Raw genomic sequence first — 20,791 nt, 5'->3', positions numbered from 1 at the left:
GGAAAACCAGGATCAGGATATTGGTAATTTCTTTTAATCCCTAGGATTTTTTTTTCAGGGCAGCTATAATAGTTCTGACCATTTCTGGCAGGCTTCAGATTGGTTTAAATGGATACCATGCATATGTCACCACTAAGTACATACGTACATATTGCCATTGAAGAAAATAATGAATCCAAATCAGCAGTTGTGAATTTACAAAGTTCAGGAAAGGAGATCCTCTGCATTCTTACTCTTGCTTTGCTATAGCGAATAGCAGTTTCCATAATAAAGTCAATTTATTTTAGTAATAAGATCTCTGCAGACAGAGAGACTTCCCTCCCCCAAATAATTTATGTGTTATATCGAATTTGAATTAAAAGTAATATATTTATGGAATTCTGACTGTTTCACAGGAAGGATACAGTTATGGGGTCACCCCATTGCGGTAGACTGGGCAGAGCCGGAGGTAGAGGTTGATGAAGACACGATGTCATCAGTAAAAATCCTCTATGTGCGAAATCTTATGTTATCAACCACTGAAGAGACTATTGAAAAAGAATTCAGCAATGTTAAACCAGGTAAAAGAAAGGAAGAATGGCAGCTTGCTCAGGGTTTGTCAATAATTGATACAGGAACTACACAGATAATAAACTCTCTTTCAACCTAGCTTACCTCTCAGGTAGTTGCCAGCTTCAAACTGAGAAATACCTGGAGATTTTGGGAGTGGAGCCTGAGGATGGTGGGGTTTGGGGAGGGGAGGGACTTCATTGGGGTATAGTGCCATAGAGTCCACCTTCCACAACAGCCATTTTCTTCAGGTGAACTGATCTCTGTTGCCTGGAGATCAATTGTAATAGTGGGAGATCTTCAGCTACCACCTGGAGGTTGGCACCCCTTCTCACAGGGTTATTTTAAGGATAAAATGGAGGAGGACCAGAAGTGGACTGGGATGATAAAACAGCCCTGGGAAAGCCCCTCTCCCTGGAGGAACAACGAGCCAGCCTGCCTGCCTGCCTATACAGGCCTGCAGTTTGTAGAGCTCCACCAAGCCAAGAACGTCCTTCCCTGCCTCACAAGGGGCTCTGGTGGGGCAGACACCTCCTTTCCTGCCCGGCATAGGGGGAGGACTGTCAATTTGTGGTGGCTCCCACCCACCTTGCATGGGGAGATGGTCACCATTTGCTCAGGACTAGGGTGGCCTTGGTAGATGGTGGCCCCCAGGCCATCAGCCCCCCCCCCAGTGGCCTTAACGGCATTCACCCTGGGGAAGGGAAAATAGGGTTGCCAGCTCCAGGTTGGGAAATACCTGGAGATTTTGGGGGCAGAGCCTGAGGAGGGCAGGATTTGGGGAGGGACTTCAATGCCATAGAGTTCAATTGCCAAAGTGGCCATTTTCTCCAGGTGAACTGATCTCTATCAGCTGGTGATCTGTTCTATTAGCTAGAGATCTCCAGCTAGTATCTGTAGGTTGGCACCCCTAAGGGGAAACCATATATATCACCCTGAGCTGAAATGTCTTGCCTGCTGCTCCCACCTTCTTCTGCCCCCGCTACTTTGCCCCTGGCTGGTGAACTAGAATCATGTTGGCAACATTCAAAATCTGTTTACAAGTGACTACTATTGGTACACATGAAATTCCTTGAAACTGATCAGGTTGCTTTTATTTAAAAACATCTTCACACAACACATAGTTTAACTGTCGAACTCCCTGCCCCGGGTTGTGATGATGGCTGCCAACTTGGAAGGCTTTAAGAAGAGGGGAGTGGACATGTTCATGGAGGAGAGGGCTATCCATGGCTACTAGTCGAAGTGGATACTAGTCATGATGCATACCTATTCTCTACAGTATCAGAGGAGCCTGCCCATTATATTAGGTCCTGTGGAACACAGGCAGGATAATGCTGCTGCAGTTGTCTTGTTTGTGTGCTTCCTAGAGGCTCCTGGTTGGCCACTGTATGAACAGACTGTTGACTTGATGGGCCTTGGTCTAGGGGTGCCAGCCTCCAGGTACTAGCTGGGGATCTCCTGCTATTACAACTGATCTCCAGCCGATAGAGATCAGTTCACCTGGAGAAAATGGCCGCTTTGGCAATTGGACTCTATGGCATTGACGTCCCTCCCCAAACCCTGCCCTCCTCAGGCTCCGCCCCAAAACCTTCCACCAATGGCGAAGGGGGACCTGGCAACCCTACCTTGGTCTAATCCAGCATGGCTTTTCTTATGTTCTTACCTTGTCTACATGTGAATAGTTTCTGGTCCATGAGAATCTCACCCTTCTTGAGCTTTCTCTCTTCTTGCTTGGTTGTTTTCATGCAAAGCCATCCTGTGAATCACACCATGTATTTAAAATCTCATACCTTAAGTGAACTTGAGTGACAAACAAAGCAAACATCGCAGAAACACAGGCTGAAAATGTCAAGATGCCACACCTTTCAAGGTATCCTTAATGAGAAAGGATGCCTGTATGCTCTCTGATGTAGCTCCAATAGCAGGAGACATGCTGAAGGCTTCAAGGTACCAAAGGGTACCTTGGAAGGTAAGGGCTGAAGTCTATGGGCGAAAACACATGGTCACTTTCGCCTCCTTTATTCCCTGTTTCAGCCAGGATTCAGCCAGGATCGAACGCACGTTCGGCAAAACGCATGCATTCGATCCTGGCTGAAACAGGGAATAAAGGAGGCTAAAGTGACCATGTGTTTTCGCCCTATGTCTTAGCTACTGCCGCACTGAGATTAAGCACAGATGTATTAAAAAAAAAAAAAAACAGGACACGTGAGCAACCCCAAAAATTCAAATCAGATTAATTGGTCATGCCTGAAAGAACTCTAAATCCTTGGGGGGTGGGTGTATTGGTACAAGCCCAGTATTTAAAACTAACATTTTAACAGACTCTCCACAATCATTCAGTAGAAGGTTATATAACAGCTAACAGCTATACCCAGCCATCAAAATGGAGATTAACAGGCATAAAACCTCAATTCTATTGCACAGAACTGAAAGAATAAAATTCTCTAGAGGCTCATTACACGCCCAAAGCAAGGATACAGAAACTGAATGATAAGGGAAGCAATTATACTTAGCTTCAAAAGTCTCCAGATTTAGCCAAATATATAGGTTTTGACATAGGACTTTTTAAAAATACATTTTTTTCTCGGTATGATTATTCACTATCACAGCTCTGTGCATTTGGATTTCTATTCTACCTATCCCCTAGGGCTCAGCAGCAAGCTACAAGTAAGAATGCATTTAAACATTTATGTTTAAATATATATAAACATTTAGGATGTTGACAGTGCAAGCCTATGACTTTCCTAGACTTCCCATGTTCCAGTATACTATTGGACCTGAAACTAAGGTTGCCAAATGCCTGCTGGGAGCAGGAAATCTCTCGGCACTCACCGGCACTCCAATGGCCAGTGAGTAAAACAATTAAAAAAAAACACATTGGGCAATCATATGACTCCACTTCCAAGTTTTTCCCAGAACTGATGTCGTACCTCTCTAGAAAGGTGTGTTGTCATTTCCAGGGAAAAATCAGGGATTCCTAGAGAGGCATAATGTCACTTCCATGTTTTCCTGGAAGTAATGTCATGCTGTCACTGGTGGCTGGCCCTCTCTGGCCAGGCCTGGCAAAGCCTGATTCCTGCCCAATTCTGGCATGGGGATCATTTTCCTCTCCCCTCCCTCCCTGCCCACCCCTATGAAGAATGGAACACAAAGCAGTATTTTAAAAGTCCTTCTCTCCTCTGAGCGGGTACTGCATCAACTGCCTTTCCTTTTTTGAAATGGCAATATGGGATTTTCTGGCCACTTTGGGACTGAGCAGGAAATGTGAGAAATCTGAAGAACCGGGTTTGATTTCCCACTCCTCCATATGAACATCCAGTTTGGGAATATTTTAATGAAGTTCCTCTACCTATGGTAGGGTTGACAACCTCTAGGTGGTGGCTGGAGATCTCCCGCTATTACAACTGATCTCCAACCAACAGAGATCAGTTCACCTGGCAAAAATGGCCAATTTGGACAGTGGACTCTATGGCAATATACCCCACTGAAGTCCCTCCCCTCCTCAAACCCTGCCCTCCTCAGGCTCCATCTCCAAAATCTCCAAATATTTCCCAACCTGGATCTGGCAACCCTAACCAATGGGTGAGGCAGGCGTTTGTGCAAAATGCAAATGCTGCAACAAAGAAATGCAAAGCCTGGTGCCCTGGTGCCTTAAATCATGATTTAAATCAAACCCACCCTGCTTAGCAGCCAAGAAAATTTGGGCTAAAGCAGTATTTAATCAGGGCATTTAATGACTAGCATTTTTTGGTCAGACTACTTTAATGTTATTATTTATGATTAGGTGTTACATGACAGATTGTAATGGTCTTTGGCCACAAACAATAAACTCTATCATATTGTATTGTACTGTAGAATAATCAAACTGAAGACTGTGGAAAAATTGTGGAAGATCAGTGCTTTACCAGTGTTCACTGCAGACTTATTCTCTAAAACTCTTCTACAGGATCAGTGGAACGAGTGAAGAAAATCAGAGACTATGCATTTGTGCACTTTAATAATCGAGAAGAGGCAGTTGAAGCCATGAAAGTTTTGAATGGGAAGGTAATGCTGGATTTGTTTAGTATTTGCTAGAGGATGTGTAAGAGAGTAGGATAAACATGGCTTAATAAGCTTAATAAGCTTTCATAAAAAGGTAAAGGTCCCCCATGCAAGCACCGGGTCATTCCTGACCCATGGGGTGACGTCACATCCCGACGTTTACTAGGAAGACTTAGTTTATGGGGTGGTTTGCCAGTGCCTTCCACAGTCATCTTCCCTTTACCCCCAGCAAGCTGGGTACTCATTTTACCGACCTCGGAAGGATGGAAGGTTGAGTCAACCTCGAGCTGGCTACCTGAACCCGACTTCCGTCGGGATTGAATTCAGGTCATGAGCAAAGCTTTGGACTGCAGTACTGCAGCTTACCACTCTGCGACCTGGGGCTCCAAGCTTTCATAGTCAATGTATAAATCGTTTTTAAAAATGTAGTGCCACCAATGTGGATTTGGCCTGCTGGACAGTTCCATAAGGACAGCGATATCAACAGAAAAAGCCTGCTTGCTCATGGCTGCCTTCCTAACTTCAGTTAGGAAAAAACGGAGCAAGGCTTACCTGGATTACCTCAGAGAATAGGGAGGTGTATATGGGAGGATACTAGGCTTGCCAACTTCCTGGCAGGACCTGGTGATCTCCTGGAAATACAACTGATCTCCAGGTTACAGAGCTCAACTGTCTGGCTGTTTCAGAGGGTGAACTCTATGGAATTACACCCTGTTGAGGTGCCTCTCCTCCTCCCCAAACCCCGCCTTCCCCAAGATCCACCCCCCAAATCTCCAGGAATTTCCCAACCAGGAGTTGGCAACCTTGAAAGAGACAATGACTTGCTCCACCAGGAACTTCTGCAGATTGAGAGGTTTTCTGGCTTGAAGCATGACTTTCTGCAGCCCCCAAATGCACCCTCAAATGCTTCTGTGGGAACAGCATGGCAGGGAGGGAGCTAGGGCTCTGTAGCAGGATGAGGGAATTGGTGAAAATCACCCCCTTTTGGAAATCTGTAATCAGAGTCAAGATATTCATTCAGGTACCACAAGCTTGGCTAAACCTCAGATTTTGGTTTTCAATTTTGGTAACTGAAATGTGTTTTAATGCTTTTATATACCTCATTTTCCCTTCCTCCTTATGCTTTCCACTGATTTTGTTCTTAGGTGGTGGATGGCTCTCCCATTGAGGTTACGTTAGCTAAGCCAGTAGACAAAGACAGCTACGTGCGATACACCAGAGGCACGGGAGGACGAGGGGCAGTTTTGCCAGAATATACCTATACATTTGGGCATGTCTATGACCCTGCTACAGCCTACCTGGGAGCCCCAGTATTCTATGCACCTCAAGCCTATGCTGCTATTCCCAACCTCCATTTTCCAGCTGCCAAAGCCCACCTGAGCAACCGGGGCATTATCAGGCATCCATCGATTAGAGGTAACTCTGTTTAGAAGTACTTACTTAAGGCAACAGTATGACATTAGCAATCCATACAGGCAATGTTTTCTGAAGTCTCTTTATAGCTTGACAAGGAGATATATGGTGAAAATATCAGAGATATCACTAAAGTGCAATTCCCCGAACAGATTTCTCCAGCAGCCCAGGTCCACAATTCAGTGCACACTAGACGGATGCCGATCTGGAGTTGCAAAATGACATGTGTAAGTCAGATGTGCACGCCAGACTTCATGAACTGCCATGCTGATGGAGATCATCGCTGGTGATACTGTGGATTTTATTTTCTGCATTGTGTTAAGAGTAGAGGCCCAGATCAGGAAGCAAGACCCTGTAGGCCATCAGCCCAACATCGTGATGTCAATTCTGAGGAACACCCAGAAAAGTTATCAGCCCACTGTAGGAATTGCTGGAAACTCTGTGGTTTACCATAGAGTTTCCAGAAATTCCTAGAGAGAACTGACATCACTTCTGGAGTTTCCCCAGAAATGATGTCATGAACTCACCACCATTGCCCCCATGTCCCCACCTCTGTCTTCTTCTAGGCGCCAGACTATGATCAAAGTTACAGTTCCCTTGATGTGCTCCTTCTGGAAAAGTTTTTTTATAGGTTTGAATAACTTTAAACTCACATGCACACAAAGCTCAGGTCTACAGCTGCAGCATACATTGTTGATGTCCATGAACATAGAGATGCACCATCTGTCATTGAGTTCCACAGACAGAACTTTCATATTGCTGCATGTCAAAGCAAACTTCATGCTTTTCAACATCTGTTCACATATTCATTTCCATGTCTTCAAGCGCTTGAGTAACTCATTGATGGGGGGAAAAATCAAGTGATTTACATGCATGTGTGAACCATCTTACTAGACTGAACCAGTCATAAAGTGTGGCAGAAACAGGTTGGATGAATAAAGGTGGCACACTTGGGGTGGCAAAAATAGAGTCAAACATAATTGATTTAGTGTGTGTATGTAAAGTGCCGTCAAGTCGCAGCCGACTTTTGGTGACCCCTTTGGGGGTTTTCAAGGCACGACACTAACAGAGGTGGTTTGCCAGTGCCTTCTTCTGCACAGCAACCCTGGTATTCCTTGGTGGTCTCCCATCCAAATACTAACCAGGGCCGACCCTGCTTAGCTTCTGAGATCTGATGAGATCAGGCTAGCCTGGGCCATCCAGGTCAGGGCAATTGATTTAGAGGCTGACATATATACCTGTGAATGTTAATCAGTATGATAGGTTTATACCTTAAAAAGAAACCAAGTTAGAAAGGGAATTCTCTCCCCACCCACCCCCCGAAATCAAACTCATTTGTACATAAATTAAATGGACAGGAGAGCCTCATATTAAACTGAACAGAAGCAAGGAGATGGAGAAAGTAATTTAGGATTCGTTTGTGCTCTCCAGCCACTGTATCTCCAGGCCTCTCACAGAATGAAGGCCTGCGCTTGTAATAAGGGCCTGCCTTGCATTCAATACAAACCCAGTACTGCAGGAAGGATAATGAGACAGCTATACATTGAAGTGGACTGCAATTCATAGGTTCATCGCGTTTTCCAAATGGAGGCAGGTTTTTGGTTTTCTTTTTCAAAGGACCTGGGGTGCCTAAAGCTTGCAAGCTAAAATTGCAAATACTAAAAATGAGGAAAAAAACCCACAAGGTACAATAAAAGTTAGAATCATAGAGTCCTATAAGCACCCATCCATATCCCTTCCCTTGAAATGCAATAAAGGATTTTTGTGCCTTCGGCATTGATACTTTGTATCTAACGAAGAGAGCTTTGACTCTCTTTTTTTACCAAAGTGTGGATAGTTTATATAAAAAGGTAAACATTTTGTATTGTATTATAATTATTTTTTAAGTTTTATTAATAAAAATGGACAGTCAACAGAGATAGATAGATAGATAGATAGATAGATAGATAGATAGATAGACAGACAGACAGACAGACAGACACAGATAGAGATATAAACTAAAATCAAATAGTCACATAATCACATAAAATACTTTACAACCCTGCATCCGCAGCCCCTTCTCGCTTAACTGAAACTACATCTTATTATAAAATGGACATTTCCATTCTTTGAATGGTTCTTGTCCATAACAGGCCTACACTATTAATATCGTTGTTTTTTTAAGGGGGTAAGCTGTTAGCTTCTCTAAAATATACACCTCTTTTATTTTTGACAACCAGTCATGTACCTTAGGGGAGGTTTTCTGGTTCCACTGCCTAGCAAAGACCATTGTAGTTGCAGTTAACGTATGTAACACTACTATCCATTGGTCTCTCTGAATTTCGGGAAGATAAATACAAGGGTTATTATTGTGATTAACAAAATAGCATAATTATAGCATAATATATCAAACAATTCAGCAGTTCTCAATAATAGTACACATATCAGATGGGTCAGCAATTCTCAATAATAGTACACATATCACATGGTAATTCTGGACAAATATATACAGAATGGAAAAACAAAGATGGGGTGCCAGCTAGTAGTTCCTGTTTTGACTCTTCATCAGTCCTGAATGACCAGTAGCTTCAGAAGTTTGTGGCCATTTATCCTTGGTAATTAGCAGAGCATTCCAGGCTGAAGTGCCCTGTAGCTTTTTTGGAGTTTTTTACACTGAATCGTCATTCAGGAAGTGACTGCGAAACTGGTGCATACCTGCTTCACATTTCTTAAGAGCCCCTTTAATGCGACCTTTTGTGTTTGCTCTGCCCCCACCATGAAGAATCCCCTCAAGGAAGCATGCAAAATTCACAGCCGCGCGTTAGCTATGCAAACGGAGCTTGCTAATGGAACGAGTGGGGGGGGTGGAATTTCTCCTTTTGAGTAGAGACCGTGAATAAGCATTTTAAAGGTCGCATTTAAAAAAACAGCTTTGAGCGAGCATCAAAATTGACCCTGCATAAATGGCCTGTTACAAGCAGTTGCAAATGCATTGTGCGTTATAACCTAAGCAAGACATTAACTTCAAACATGTAATACAGAATAAAAAACATATTTATGTTCCAGATTTTCTACCCCAGATTCATAATATGTAAATAGTATGACATTAAAAGAAAAACATCTTGGCTCTTACTCAAAGGTCGATAAGAATTATATGTATATGAATGGGAACATTGACTCTCGAAAGCTTATACCCTGAAAATCTTGATAATCAACAAATCTGATGCCTTTAATGGTACCCTGAAATCTGCTACCTGAAGCAGGCCCTATCACCCAGCCTAATGATAGGGCTGACTACCACCTGTAGCATTTTATCTACTCAGAATCCCCTTCTCCAATATGGGGCCAATGTGTGGGGCCAAGCCTTCCATTACAATAAGAATCAGGGAGATTTTCCGGTGATTTGATTTCAGTTTAATGCCTTCTTACATTCCTAGAAATTTACATGAATGTACCTGTAGGGGCTGCCGGAGTTAGAGGACTAGGAGGCCGTGGCTACTTGGCTAACCCTGCCCTGGGTCGTGGATACCAACTCAAAGGAGAAAAGAGGGGGGAGGACAAACTCTATGATCTTTTGCCGGGAATGGAGCTTACGCCAATGAATCACGTCAGTTTAAAACCACAAGGAATTAAACTTGCTCCACAGGTGGGTAAAACAAATTTAGGAGAAATGTTCCAATCCTCGACCACTGCCTGAGTTTTTGTTAGCTCTTATGAAGGGGGTATAACGAGAAATAATTTCTGATGCCCATTTTTGCCCTTCCCCGAAGTAGAGTTTTTTCCAACATATTTTGCATTTATTCATTTTCCCTACCCACTTTCCCCATCAGAACCAGATTTGGGGCTGAAATAGGGTTCCCAGCCTCCAAGTACTAGCTGGAGATCTCTTGCTATTACAATTGATCTCCAGCCGATAGAGATCAGTTCACCTGGAAAAAATGACTGCTTTGGCAATTGGACTCTATGATGTTGAAGTCCCTCCCCTCCCCAAATCCTGCCCTCCTCAGGCTCCACCCCCAAACCTCCCACTGGTGGCAAAGAGAGACCTGGCAACCCTAGGCTGAAACTGTACTCTTAAGGTTTGCACACAGTTACTTTAAGATGGAAATGGGTTGTCAACTCCAGCTTGGTAAATTCTTGGAGATATGGGGGTGGAGACCAGAATTTGGGGAGGGAGTTGTCAGGATGTGCTTCCATTGAGTCTACCCTCCAAAGCTGCAATTTTTCCACGGGAACTATGATCTCTGCAGTCTGGAGATCATTTGTAAATTGAGGAGAATTCCAGTCCCCACCTGGAGGATGGCAACCCTAAATGTCACCATAAGCATGTCTGAATTTGTGGACAATTTAACTACCCCGATGGAAGCCAAAGTTTACCTGCTCAAAGATAAGTGGGGCTAGTTGCATGATTTCCTGACCTCTTGATAGGGGGGACTGAGCTATAGTAGTAGTCATAAATGCTGTTTGTAGTGCTGGCCAGCAGATAGGATTGCCAGCTATAGGTTAGGAAATTCCTGGAGGTTTTGAGGGTGGAGCCTGGGGAGGATAGGGTTTGGGGAGGGGAGGGACCTCAGCAGGGTGTAATGCCAGAGTCCACCCTACAAAGCAGCCATTTTCTCCAGGGGAACTGATCTTGGTTGGCTGGAGGTCAATTGTAATAGCAGGAGATCTCCGGGTCCCACCCGGAGGTCGTCAGCCCTAAAAGCAGACACGGAAATCCTAAAGGCCTGTAGGCTGCAGCTAAGAGGGCAGGGTAAATTGTAAAACAGCTTTAGTCCTTTCTCATTGCAGCCTTCCTCCTTTGGGTCTGTGAGCCAAGTAGGCTGGAGAGGGCTTGGTAACCGTTTGTGGAAATGTTTAAGCCATTGCATTTAGGTTTCGTTGTATGAAGTCACCCAAACACACAAAGCTGCCTTATGCAGAGTCAGACTGCTGGTCTGTCAAGGTCAGCCTTACCTCCTTTTAGGTTGCCAACCTCCAGGTACTAGCTGAAGATCTCCTGCTATTACAACTGATCTCTAGCCAATAGAGATCAGTTCACTTGGAGAAAATGGCCACTTTGGCAATTGGACTCTACGACATTGAAGTTCCTCCCCAAACCCTGCCCTCCTCAGGCTCCACCCCAAAAACCTCCCACCAGTGGTGACCCTACCTCCTCTGCTGTTCAAGCTCTCTGGTCTTTCCACCTACCGTACTTCCCAATCCTTTGAACTGCAGATGCTTAGGATTGAACTTGGGACCTTCTACATTCCAAAGATTCTTGGCAATTGGGTGCCTACAAATTGTCATCATAGCTTTTAAAACCAGACGATTAAAAGATACTGGCATACAAAAAAAAATCAGCAATATAGTCTGCAGAAAGAAATATATTTCAAGACTGAAGGTCTGGGCCAAATTTATAAGCACAGCGTTCTAACAGCAAGGAATATATTTTTCATTCTAGATATTGGAAGAGCTCTGCCAGAAGAATAACTGGGGACAACCTGTCTACCAACTTCATTCTGCCATTGGCCAAGACCAAAGACAGTTGTTCTTGTATAAGATCACTATTCCTGCCCTTGCCAGTCAAAATCCTACTATGTACGTTAACTGTTTTTCTTGCTGGGCTTAATACTGGGGATGGGACTTTTTTGTGGTGTGTGGAGGAGGCAATTATTACACAACTTCTTTGCAGTCTAATCAATCCTGTGCATGTTTACTTGGAAGCAAGTCCCACTGTGTTCAATTGGGCTTATTCCCTGATAAATGTGAGTAGGACTGCAGCCTTACAAAAATTCCTCATCACAACCAAACAATGAATTATTTCTATCCTTCTGAACTTGAAGACAAAGGAGGGGTATGTTACTAATATGGTTAAACATTATTATATATAAACAAACAGAAATTATGCTTATCAGGTGACTTGTGAATCACCCATTAATTGTATTATGAGAATTGACAAGGATAACAATAATAAAATTAATTGTATTATGAGAATTGACAAGGATAACAAGTAAATTAAAAAAGAAAGCTCCATAATGTCTGTGGACATATTTTATACTAATCATTCAAAGTAATTAAACACAAACTAACTAACTAAAAAGACCCAACACCTCAATAAAACAAAGAGAATCAACAGAGAACATTAGGAATGCAATGGGGTTTTGTGGACCCTCAGGTGAAAACCTGCCCCTCAATAGATTGCTGAATGCTGTCATCCCAAATAAAAAGATCACAGATGTGAGCTTTGGGATCAATTCTCTATCAACCATTAATGGCATATGAATTTCAGTTACAATAATAAATACGGTTATATCCATATAAAATAATACAGTAATACAGTTTATATGTAAATAAAATAATCAATCATGCTAACAATCAAGTAGGTTTGCACTTGGTTCCTCGAATCCTCATAGCAGCTAAAAGAAACTTTGCTACCTCCTCTGTAATACAGGGGCGCTGATCAGCCAGGAGGAAAGCCACTTTGTCCTTTGCAGGGAGATAGAAAATATATAGCGTCTGCGAAGACGATGATAGTAGTAGCCAAGATGATAGTAGTTGCCAAGATGATAGTAGTAGCAAAACAATAGAAACAAATGTTTGTTACTGATTTGTAGGCATCCCTTCACACCACCCAAGCTATGTGCATTCGTAGATGAAGCCAAAACGTACGCAGCAGAGTACACCCTTCAGACCTTGGGCATCCCTGTGGAGGGAGCGGAGACTCCGGCTGCTACAGCTCCATTTCCAGGTATGTGAATACTGGCAGATTCTTTTCCAGACCCTCCTTAATTGCGTGTTATGGGCAGTAAAATAATAGATGTGTTTGAACCACGTCTCAGAGGTGGAATTTCACTTTCCTCTCTCCGCATTCTTACTTAACACACCCTGCTCTATTCTGGTAACTATTTCATGGCTTAGCTTGACCACAAAGACATAACTGCAGGCTCAAGTGAGATGGATGGGGTATTTATCCAAACAAGTGTTAATGATGTGCCTGCTGCTTAAAACTGGACATTTGCATTGGCTGTATTACTCGTATATATGTTTATATTGGCAACTTTGGTTTAAGCCCCAGGGCAAACTAACAGCAAATGTTGAAGCTAAAGTTTAAAATGTGTGTGTGTGTGGGGGGGCTTTAAATGCTTAAGATTGAAATCACGTATTTGGCACAGTGAACCAGATATTGTTTAGATCCCAGGTTAAAACAGGGCTCCGATTAAATCCGGGTTGCATCCCTACATCGTTAGATATTGTGCTGCCTTTGCACTGTAGTAATCTTTTGTATCTAGATTTTCTGGTGCAGACAAGACAACACAGGAGGTGATGTGGGCTGCTTTACTCCTGGTTGGGTGTTTCAAAAATGCAGCTTCAAGGATTCAGTTCTGCATGGGAAGCTGTTCAAATGAAGCAGCTCTCCCCATGTGGATCCCCCTCTTTTGTGCCAGTTTCTCATCACAAGGTTAATAACAGTTAGAGCCACACAGGAAGCTGCTTACACAACGATTGTCACATATAGCAGCCTTTCCGTGCATGCATTTCAATCAGCCAATTTGTGTGACCAGATGCATATGAAAAATTGTACTGCAGAGAGTAATCGTAGGAAGCTCTGGAGCAAATGGATCAGACAGCCGATGGAATATTGAAGAGTGAAAACAACAGAGCAAAATTTAGGAGCAGATATCTCGGCGTGCCACCTCAGTTTCTATTGTTTATTTTATGGTCTTAAGATAAATATTTCTTCTGAGCACCGAATCTTGATAAGGCACAACTGGTGTGTACTCTAAATTCGAAGCTGCAAGGGAAAAACTGCAGCCTTCCAAGCCTTAAAAAAAAAACACTCTTTGGAGGAATTATGGCACCAGATGAACAGTTGGTTCAAACAAGTTTAAGAAAACGCTGAAGGTCGGACTCAGAAGGCTACACAATAACATCTAAGCAGGCGAAGATGGATGAGCTATATAATTATAAGAGGTACGAGAATGTAAGCGGAGTCTCTTCTATATCTATATCTACAGTTAAAGGTTTTACCTTCCCGGGGGAACCTCCCACATTACAATCTTTAGTGGACTGTAAGTTTGCTCAGAATATATCCTTCACTGAGGACACAAACTTCAAAAAGTTGCTCAAGAATGTAAGCTCTCTTTCGGACCCTCTAGCAGATAACCATAATGATTCCAATCAACAAAAAAATGCATGATAACCCCTTAGACCTCTTGGGAAATCAATGCCTGCTGACTGCTCAGTCACTTCAATTTTTGAGCAACTGACAAAAATTATTAAACAACTAGACTCCTTTAAAGACTCTTTTTGATAACTTTTATCGGAATTTAAGGAGACATTCATTAATTTATGAGAGAAATACTGGGAATGAGAGTAACAATTGCAACTTAGAGCTGATAACAAACAAACACTTAATCCAATCAGAAGAAAAGGTAATTAAATGAACTTTACAATTTAACCAAATTATGTTGCAGGTTACCCTAATAAGAATAACTCAAAGGCAATGGGAATCTCGGAAAGCTATTATTTTTTCCTTGAGTAAATTACTGTGTATCTGCCCCCATTCTATTGGCCTATCCACTGTTGACTGGCTCACCAAGTTCTTGAGCTTTCAAGAGAGTGTTACTGACATTTAAACATGCTACAATTCCAGCCATGCTGTTTAAAATAAAATCCCTTCTCTCCATTTACCAAATTCTACCTGTAAAGGTCTTTAGAGATTCAGGTGCCTGACCTTTGATTCCGGTCACTATGCTGGCTTCTTAGAGGATGTCTCAGGCATGCTCCTGCTAAAACGTGCCCTGCTAAATGTGATGATACATTTGTTCAAATGACAGATACGTTAGATACAATTCTCTCCTCTGCAGACAAGATTCTGGATGGACGACAACCTTTGAGCAGTCGTAGGAGACCCTTGCATGTTACAGCAGATGAACAAATGCTGACTCAGTTTGAGAAATCTTTAAACACCACCTCTATTTTGATGGAACCATTGCTTGACTTGCCATCTCCCAAGGAAGATAACCGAGCCAGATCATGAAGACAATTTTCCTGGATTTTTAAAGAGATACTCCACATCTGATGGAAATGCAGGAACTAGCGCCTCATTTCCTGAGCCCCCCAAAATCAACGAGTGTGAAAATAGATCTCAATCTAATCAAGTACACTCTAAGGAACAACTTGAGATTTCACACGAGGAGTTGAATCATATAAAAGAGACTGATGAGGAGCGGCAGAGCAGAAAAGAGATGGGATCTGCTAGCAGAAAGGATAACAGAAAGGCTTGAGCATGAAATCAGGAAGGAAATACAGAAAGGTCAAACTTTGAGGCTCTTAGTTGAACGCTGGCCCTGGGGATGGTGGCATTTATGTGTGGGGGTCTCTTGTTCTTGGCTTCTCGAGTTCTGTGGGGGGGGGGCAATGTCCCCCCCCAGGCGCCGTGTTTCCATTTGGTCATCTATTTGAACCACAGGGGCGAATCTGGGCTTGGGGATACAGTGTGGAGTTGAAACAGTCCTTTTTTTCTGATGGTTGTTGTGGTGGCGTGTTTCTTGCCTTGGTCCTGTTACTTCTCGGTGTGCAGGATGCCTGGTTTCATGTTGGCCATCAGTTTGGACTATATTTGGTATGGTTGAACAGTGTTTACTGTGGATGTTTTTGTTTGTAGTGTGGTGATTGTTCTGGTTTATTTTTGTAGACTGTGGCTTTGTTTGCCTGTTGGGTTCCCTTTTCAGCTTTTGGTGTAGATTTGATTCTGGGGTGTGGAAGAAAGGGAAATATCAGACAACCTTCTATAAATCTACCTTGGTTTTTAGAAATGGGAAGGAAAGAACCTTCTGACAGAAAGAAAACCTTAAATAGTTTTTGAATAGTAAAACTGATTGTCAAATTCCTTTCCTCTATTTATCAATATCATCCTTCCCCTTGTTACAGCTGTGGTTTTCTCCACTCTGGTCCCCCTCCCTTCATTTCCCTCTGCAACATTTTGCATATAATATGTTGTTTTTAGGCCTGGATTGGCATTTCTAAAAAAAAATTATAACAATGAAAAAATCCCTTTCCCCTTCCATGAAACTATTTTCCGTAGAGCTTTCTCCACATCCTGTTATCCTTCTTCACCTGTTGTATTTAATTTTAAAGTTAAATTTTAGAGTTAATGTACTTCAAGAAACCTGAGTGTAAGGTAGTTATTACATTGAAATGTATTGTTACATAAAATGTAATAAAGCCAAAAAAAATTGGAGGAAAAACAGCAGAGCGAAATTTCTGCCCCGAACAGAAAACAGGAGTTGCCAATCTTTTATAGTTCTAGTCCTTGCAGAATCTGACCATGCAGTCAGGGAAGTAAGGCAAAAAGGTCAAGTTTTGCCACTTTTCCCAAGGAGTGTTTAAATGGTAGAGAAATGTAACAGGCTCTCCAGGTTAAAGGCCAATGGATACAATCACATAACCAATAGAAGCTGCTCCCCCCCCCCCCCGTTTTTGCTTGTGGTGAGTCAGTTGTGTGACTCATTCACCACAAATGGAATATCTGGAGTTTGTACACATCTCAAACCTTCACAATATGAATGGGGTGCTGATGTACAAATTACAACTTCTGCTCATAGCAAAGAAGTGAGGCTGCAAATGAACCTAAGTTTTTTTTCCTGAGTGATTTGTACCATAAGAACATAAGCAGAGACTTGCAGGATCAGAGAAGTGGTCCATTTAATCCAGAATCTTGTAGCATAGTGGCCAGTCTCAGGGTTGCCAACCTCCAGGTGTGGTCCGGAGATCTGGAATTACTACTGCTCTCCAGATTATAGGGATCAGTTCCCCTGGAGAAAATGGCTGCTTTGGAGGGTGGACTCTATGACATTATAGCCTGCTGCGGTCCCTTCCCTCCTCAAACCCACCCTCTCCAGGCTCAACCCTCAAATCTCCAGCATTTCCAACCCAAAATTGGCAACCCTACCATTACCTATCTGGGTGCTTCAATAGGCTTAGTCTGAAATTAAGAGCCAGACAAAGGAATGTAAGCAAATAAGAAATAGGGAAAGGCAAAGCTGGCACTCTTGGTTAAAATGTTAAGTGACACATTATTTCTGTTATTTGAACACATGAAGCTGCCTTCTACTGAATCAGACCTATGGTCCATCAAAGCCAGTATTGTCTACTCTGACTGACAGTGGCTCTCCAGGATCTCAGGCAGAGAGAGGTTTCATATCACCTACTTGCCTAGTCCCTTTAACTGGAGATGCTGGGGATTGAACCTGGGACCTTCTGCATGCCAAGCAGAGGCTCTACCACTGAGCCACAGCCCCTTTCTTTTAAAAAAATTGCTGCAAAACTGCTCTGGGGATTGGGGATAAGGACTCGTCATTTCAGTGATGCTACGAGTGCCAGCCTTCATCTCCCTTCTTGAAATGAGAAAATGGCTTTACCTGGTTCAGCAAAACCTGACAGCACATCTGACAGCACACTCTGACTTCGCATATGCACTGATGGGATCTATGGCAGACGAAGAAAGGGATCTTGAGGTGGTAGTGGATCGCTCGATGAAGATGTCAACCCAGTGTGCAACTGCTGTGAAAAAGGCAAATTCCATGCTGGCCATAATTAGATGAGGAATAGAGAATAAAACTGCTGCTATCATACTGCCCTTGTACAAATCTATGGTGAGACCACACTTGGAAAACTGTGTACAGTCTTGGTCACCCATCTAAAAAAGGATATTGCAGAACTTGAGAAGGTGCAGAGAAGAGCAACCAAAATGATCATGGGACTAGAGCAACTAGTCAAAATGGATACTAGTCATGATGCATACCTATTCTCTCCAGCATCAGAGGAGCATGCCTATTATATTAGGTGCTGTGGAACCCAGGCAGGGTAATGCTGCTGCAGTTGTCTTGTTTGTGTGCTTCCTAGAGGCACCTGGTTGGCCACTGTGTGAACAGACTGCTGGACTTGATAGACCTTGGTCTGATCCAGCAGGGCTGGATCATGTTCTAACAGAATTCTTAATTACATTAAGAACCCAATCTGGAAAAGGAGGAGACATATGGGACCGGTTTATAAGTATTATATTATAGGCATTATACATAAAATTGTTTCTACTCTAACTACATTTCCTTCATGGTGGGATACCCACTTTTTGCATTACTGGAAATATACACCAACCGCTTCTGTTCATTAATATGGAACTGGTCAGGAACGTCAGAGTTTTTTAAAAAAAATTAAAATCCATCCAGCTTCCTGCCATGCAGAAAAATCAATAGTCTAAGCTTGTTCAAGCTTCCCCATTATGTAAGATATGCTGATGTTTTATTGAAGGCAGAGCCATTTACGACTTAATTATAGTGACCTCTCACTTTCCTTTACCCACCATTACTTCTGACTGGGAGGCTGAGAAATACATGTTAAGACCAAGCCAGGTGCCAGCAGTCCAGTAACAGGTTGCCCTTTAATGTTCGCAAAATGCATCAGTCTAAATTAGATGGAATTTTTGGAGTATGAGTGGGTTGGGGAAATTATACTGATTGTCTTATGGTCCAGTAGATATTTGCTGACAAACCAATGCTTCTAGACATTTGCTGAATTTACAGGAACCATTTAAGGTAAGGACACATAAAGGAAAGACCTTTTCTTATCCATCAGTAATTATCTCATGTTTCACACCTGTCTTCCTACATTTGTCACTTCTCTACAAAATATGCTCATAGAACAAAAAAAGCTGATTTTAGACTAGTAAATAATTAGCTAAATACATGCTAGCTATAAGAAACACAGCAACAATAAAAGTCAGCAGCAGCAATATTCCTCAGAATCCTACTCCATTAAAATCACACATGACTGGAAAAAACTGCAAAAATAAAAAGGCACAGAGGAAAGCAGCAAGGAATTCCAGCGTTTCAAGCTCCACAATAAGAAAGGTCCGTGTGTTTGACCTCCATGCATGTGGAAATAGGGCAAATCTGCAACCATACTAATCCATTTCCTCTTCACCAAAAATCTTGGTTTACTGCGACATCAGGAAAAGTCAATATATTAGGTGATACTGTAATTATATATTTGCATGACAGTATTGCAAAGTACCATCCTTGAAAAACATTCATGATCAAACCTTGCCTTTCACTCGCCATGCATGGCAGTGATGTGACGTGTTTCTTGTCATGAGACCTCTGCAGACCATGACCAATGTATTGGAGTTCCTTGCCCATATGCACACTTCTGTTCGCCTTCTAAACTAATGAATAATACTGAATCTAATACTGAATCAGATTACCGGTCTATCAAGGTTAGTATTGTCTGCTCTGCCTTGCAACTGCCCACCAAGATCTCAGTCAGAGGTCTCTCACGTCACCTACAACTTGATCCTTTTCTCTAGAGATGCCAGGGACTGACCCTGGGACTTTCTGCATGCAAAACAGATGCTCTGCTACTGAACCACTAGGGTTGCCAACCTCCAGGTACTAGCTAGAGATCTCCCGCTATTACAACTGATCTCCAGCCAATAGAGATCAGTTCACCTGGAGAAAAAGCTGCTTTGGCAATTGGATTCTATGGCATTGAAGTCTCTCCCCTCCCTAAACGCTGCCCTCCTCAGGCTCCACCCCAGAAATCTCTATGTATTTTCCAACCCAGAGCTGGCAACCCTATGAACCACAGCCCCATCCCAGTATTATGGGGCTGTAACAGGAAAGTCGGTCAGTGTTGGTATCACTCCTCCTTACCTATTATAATCACCCTTTCTAATATGTATACTATTGCTCTGTATAGTATTGCTATCTTCATGCCATTAATATCTGCTGGCTTATGTTTTAACTTTACACCAGAGCCAGCGTAGTGTAGCGGTTAAGAGCAGTGGTTTGGAGCGGTGGACTCTAATCTGGAGAACCGGGTTTGATTCCCCCTCCTCCGCATGAGTGGCAGACGCTAATCTGGTGAACTGGTTTGTTTCCCCACTCCTTCACATGAAGCCAGCTGGTGACCTTGGGCTAGTCACAGCTCTCTTAGAGCTCTCTCAGCCCCACCTACCTCACAGGGTGTCTGTTGTGGGGAGGGGGAGGGGAGGTGATTGTAAGCTAGTTTGATTCTTCCTTAAGTGATAGAGAAAGTCGGCATATAAAAACCAACTCTTCTTCTTTTTCTTCTTTCATTAATTAGCTTGGACATGTATGGACACTCTCAGAAGAGCAGTCAAGGAGCACTACCATCCTCTTCTGGTAATAATAAAACACTCATATTTTTTGCATTTCCCTACAGGGTACGCCATTGCTAATGCAGCGGCATCTGTGGCAGCCACACAACTCAAGCAAGCTGTGACTCTAGGACAAGATTTGGCCACCTATGCAGCGTATGAAGCGTATCCTGCCTTTGCAGTAGCTACTCGCAGTGATGCTTACGGAGCTTTTTAAAAATACACCTGCCTCACAGAAAGCAATGCATCGCCTTGAATTAAGCTGCGGCAGGGGACAGGACCTGCTTCAGGCTAATGATTAGTTGGACACTGTGATTTTGAATTAATGATTGAGCAAATGTATTGATATAAGGATAATTCTTTGCCGGTAGATTAGCAGTTTAGTCATGATAAATAACGCTAAACACTGATAAGTCTTTTTTTTTAATGGCTTTAAGTCATTTTATACTAGGGAAAAATAACTATAACCTTCAAAAAGAAAAAAGAAAGCTTCTCAAATGTATCATGTGGGTTTGTGTTTACAAATAACAATCCTTGATGGGAAATGTTCAATAGTATTTTTAAGAGTGTAAAGGCATTTGGGCTTTCCTAGCTGTTGTGCATTTTATACAGTTATTCTTTTCAGAGGTTACAACCAAGTGTACCTGG

General features: G+C 42.7%; 1 protein-coding gene across 1 annotated transcript in view; it reads left to right on the top strand.

Moving 5' to 3' along the window:
• Positions 1-20,360, top strand: part of A1CF (APOBEC1 complementation factor) — a 40,753-nt gene extending 20,393 nt beyond the window's left edge. Inside the window, exons 6-12 of the mRNA XM_056849789.1 lie at positions 396-560; positions 4,496-4,593; positions 5,736-6,006; positions 9,444-9,628; positions 11,426-11,562; positions 12,579-12,712; positions 20,209-20,360. Of these exons, the coding sequence (XP_056705767.1) occupies positions 396-560; positions 4,496-4,593; positions 5,736-6,006; positions 9,444-9,628; positions 11,426-11,562; positions 12,579-12,712; positions 20,209-20,360 (1,142 nt within the window). The remainder of the gene's footprint in view (positions 1-395; positions 561-4,495; positions 4,594-5,735; positions 6,007-9,443; positions 9,629-11,425; positions 11,563-12,578; positions 12,713-20,208) is intronic.
• The last annotated feature ends 431 nt before the right edge of the window (positions 20,361-20,791 follow it).

The sequence above is a fragment of the Euleptes europaea genome, chromosome 5 (genome assembly GCF_029931775.1).
Source record: "Euleptes europaea isolate rEulEur1 chromosome 5, rEulEur1.hap1, whole genome shotgun sequence".
NCBI classification, from domain to species: domain Eukaryota; kingdom Metazoa; phylum Chordata; class Lepidosauria; order Squamata; family Sphaerodactylidae; genus Euleptes; species Euleptes europaea.
This window is presented reverse-complemented; position numbering and strand designations above follow the sequence as displayed.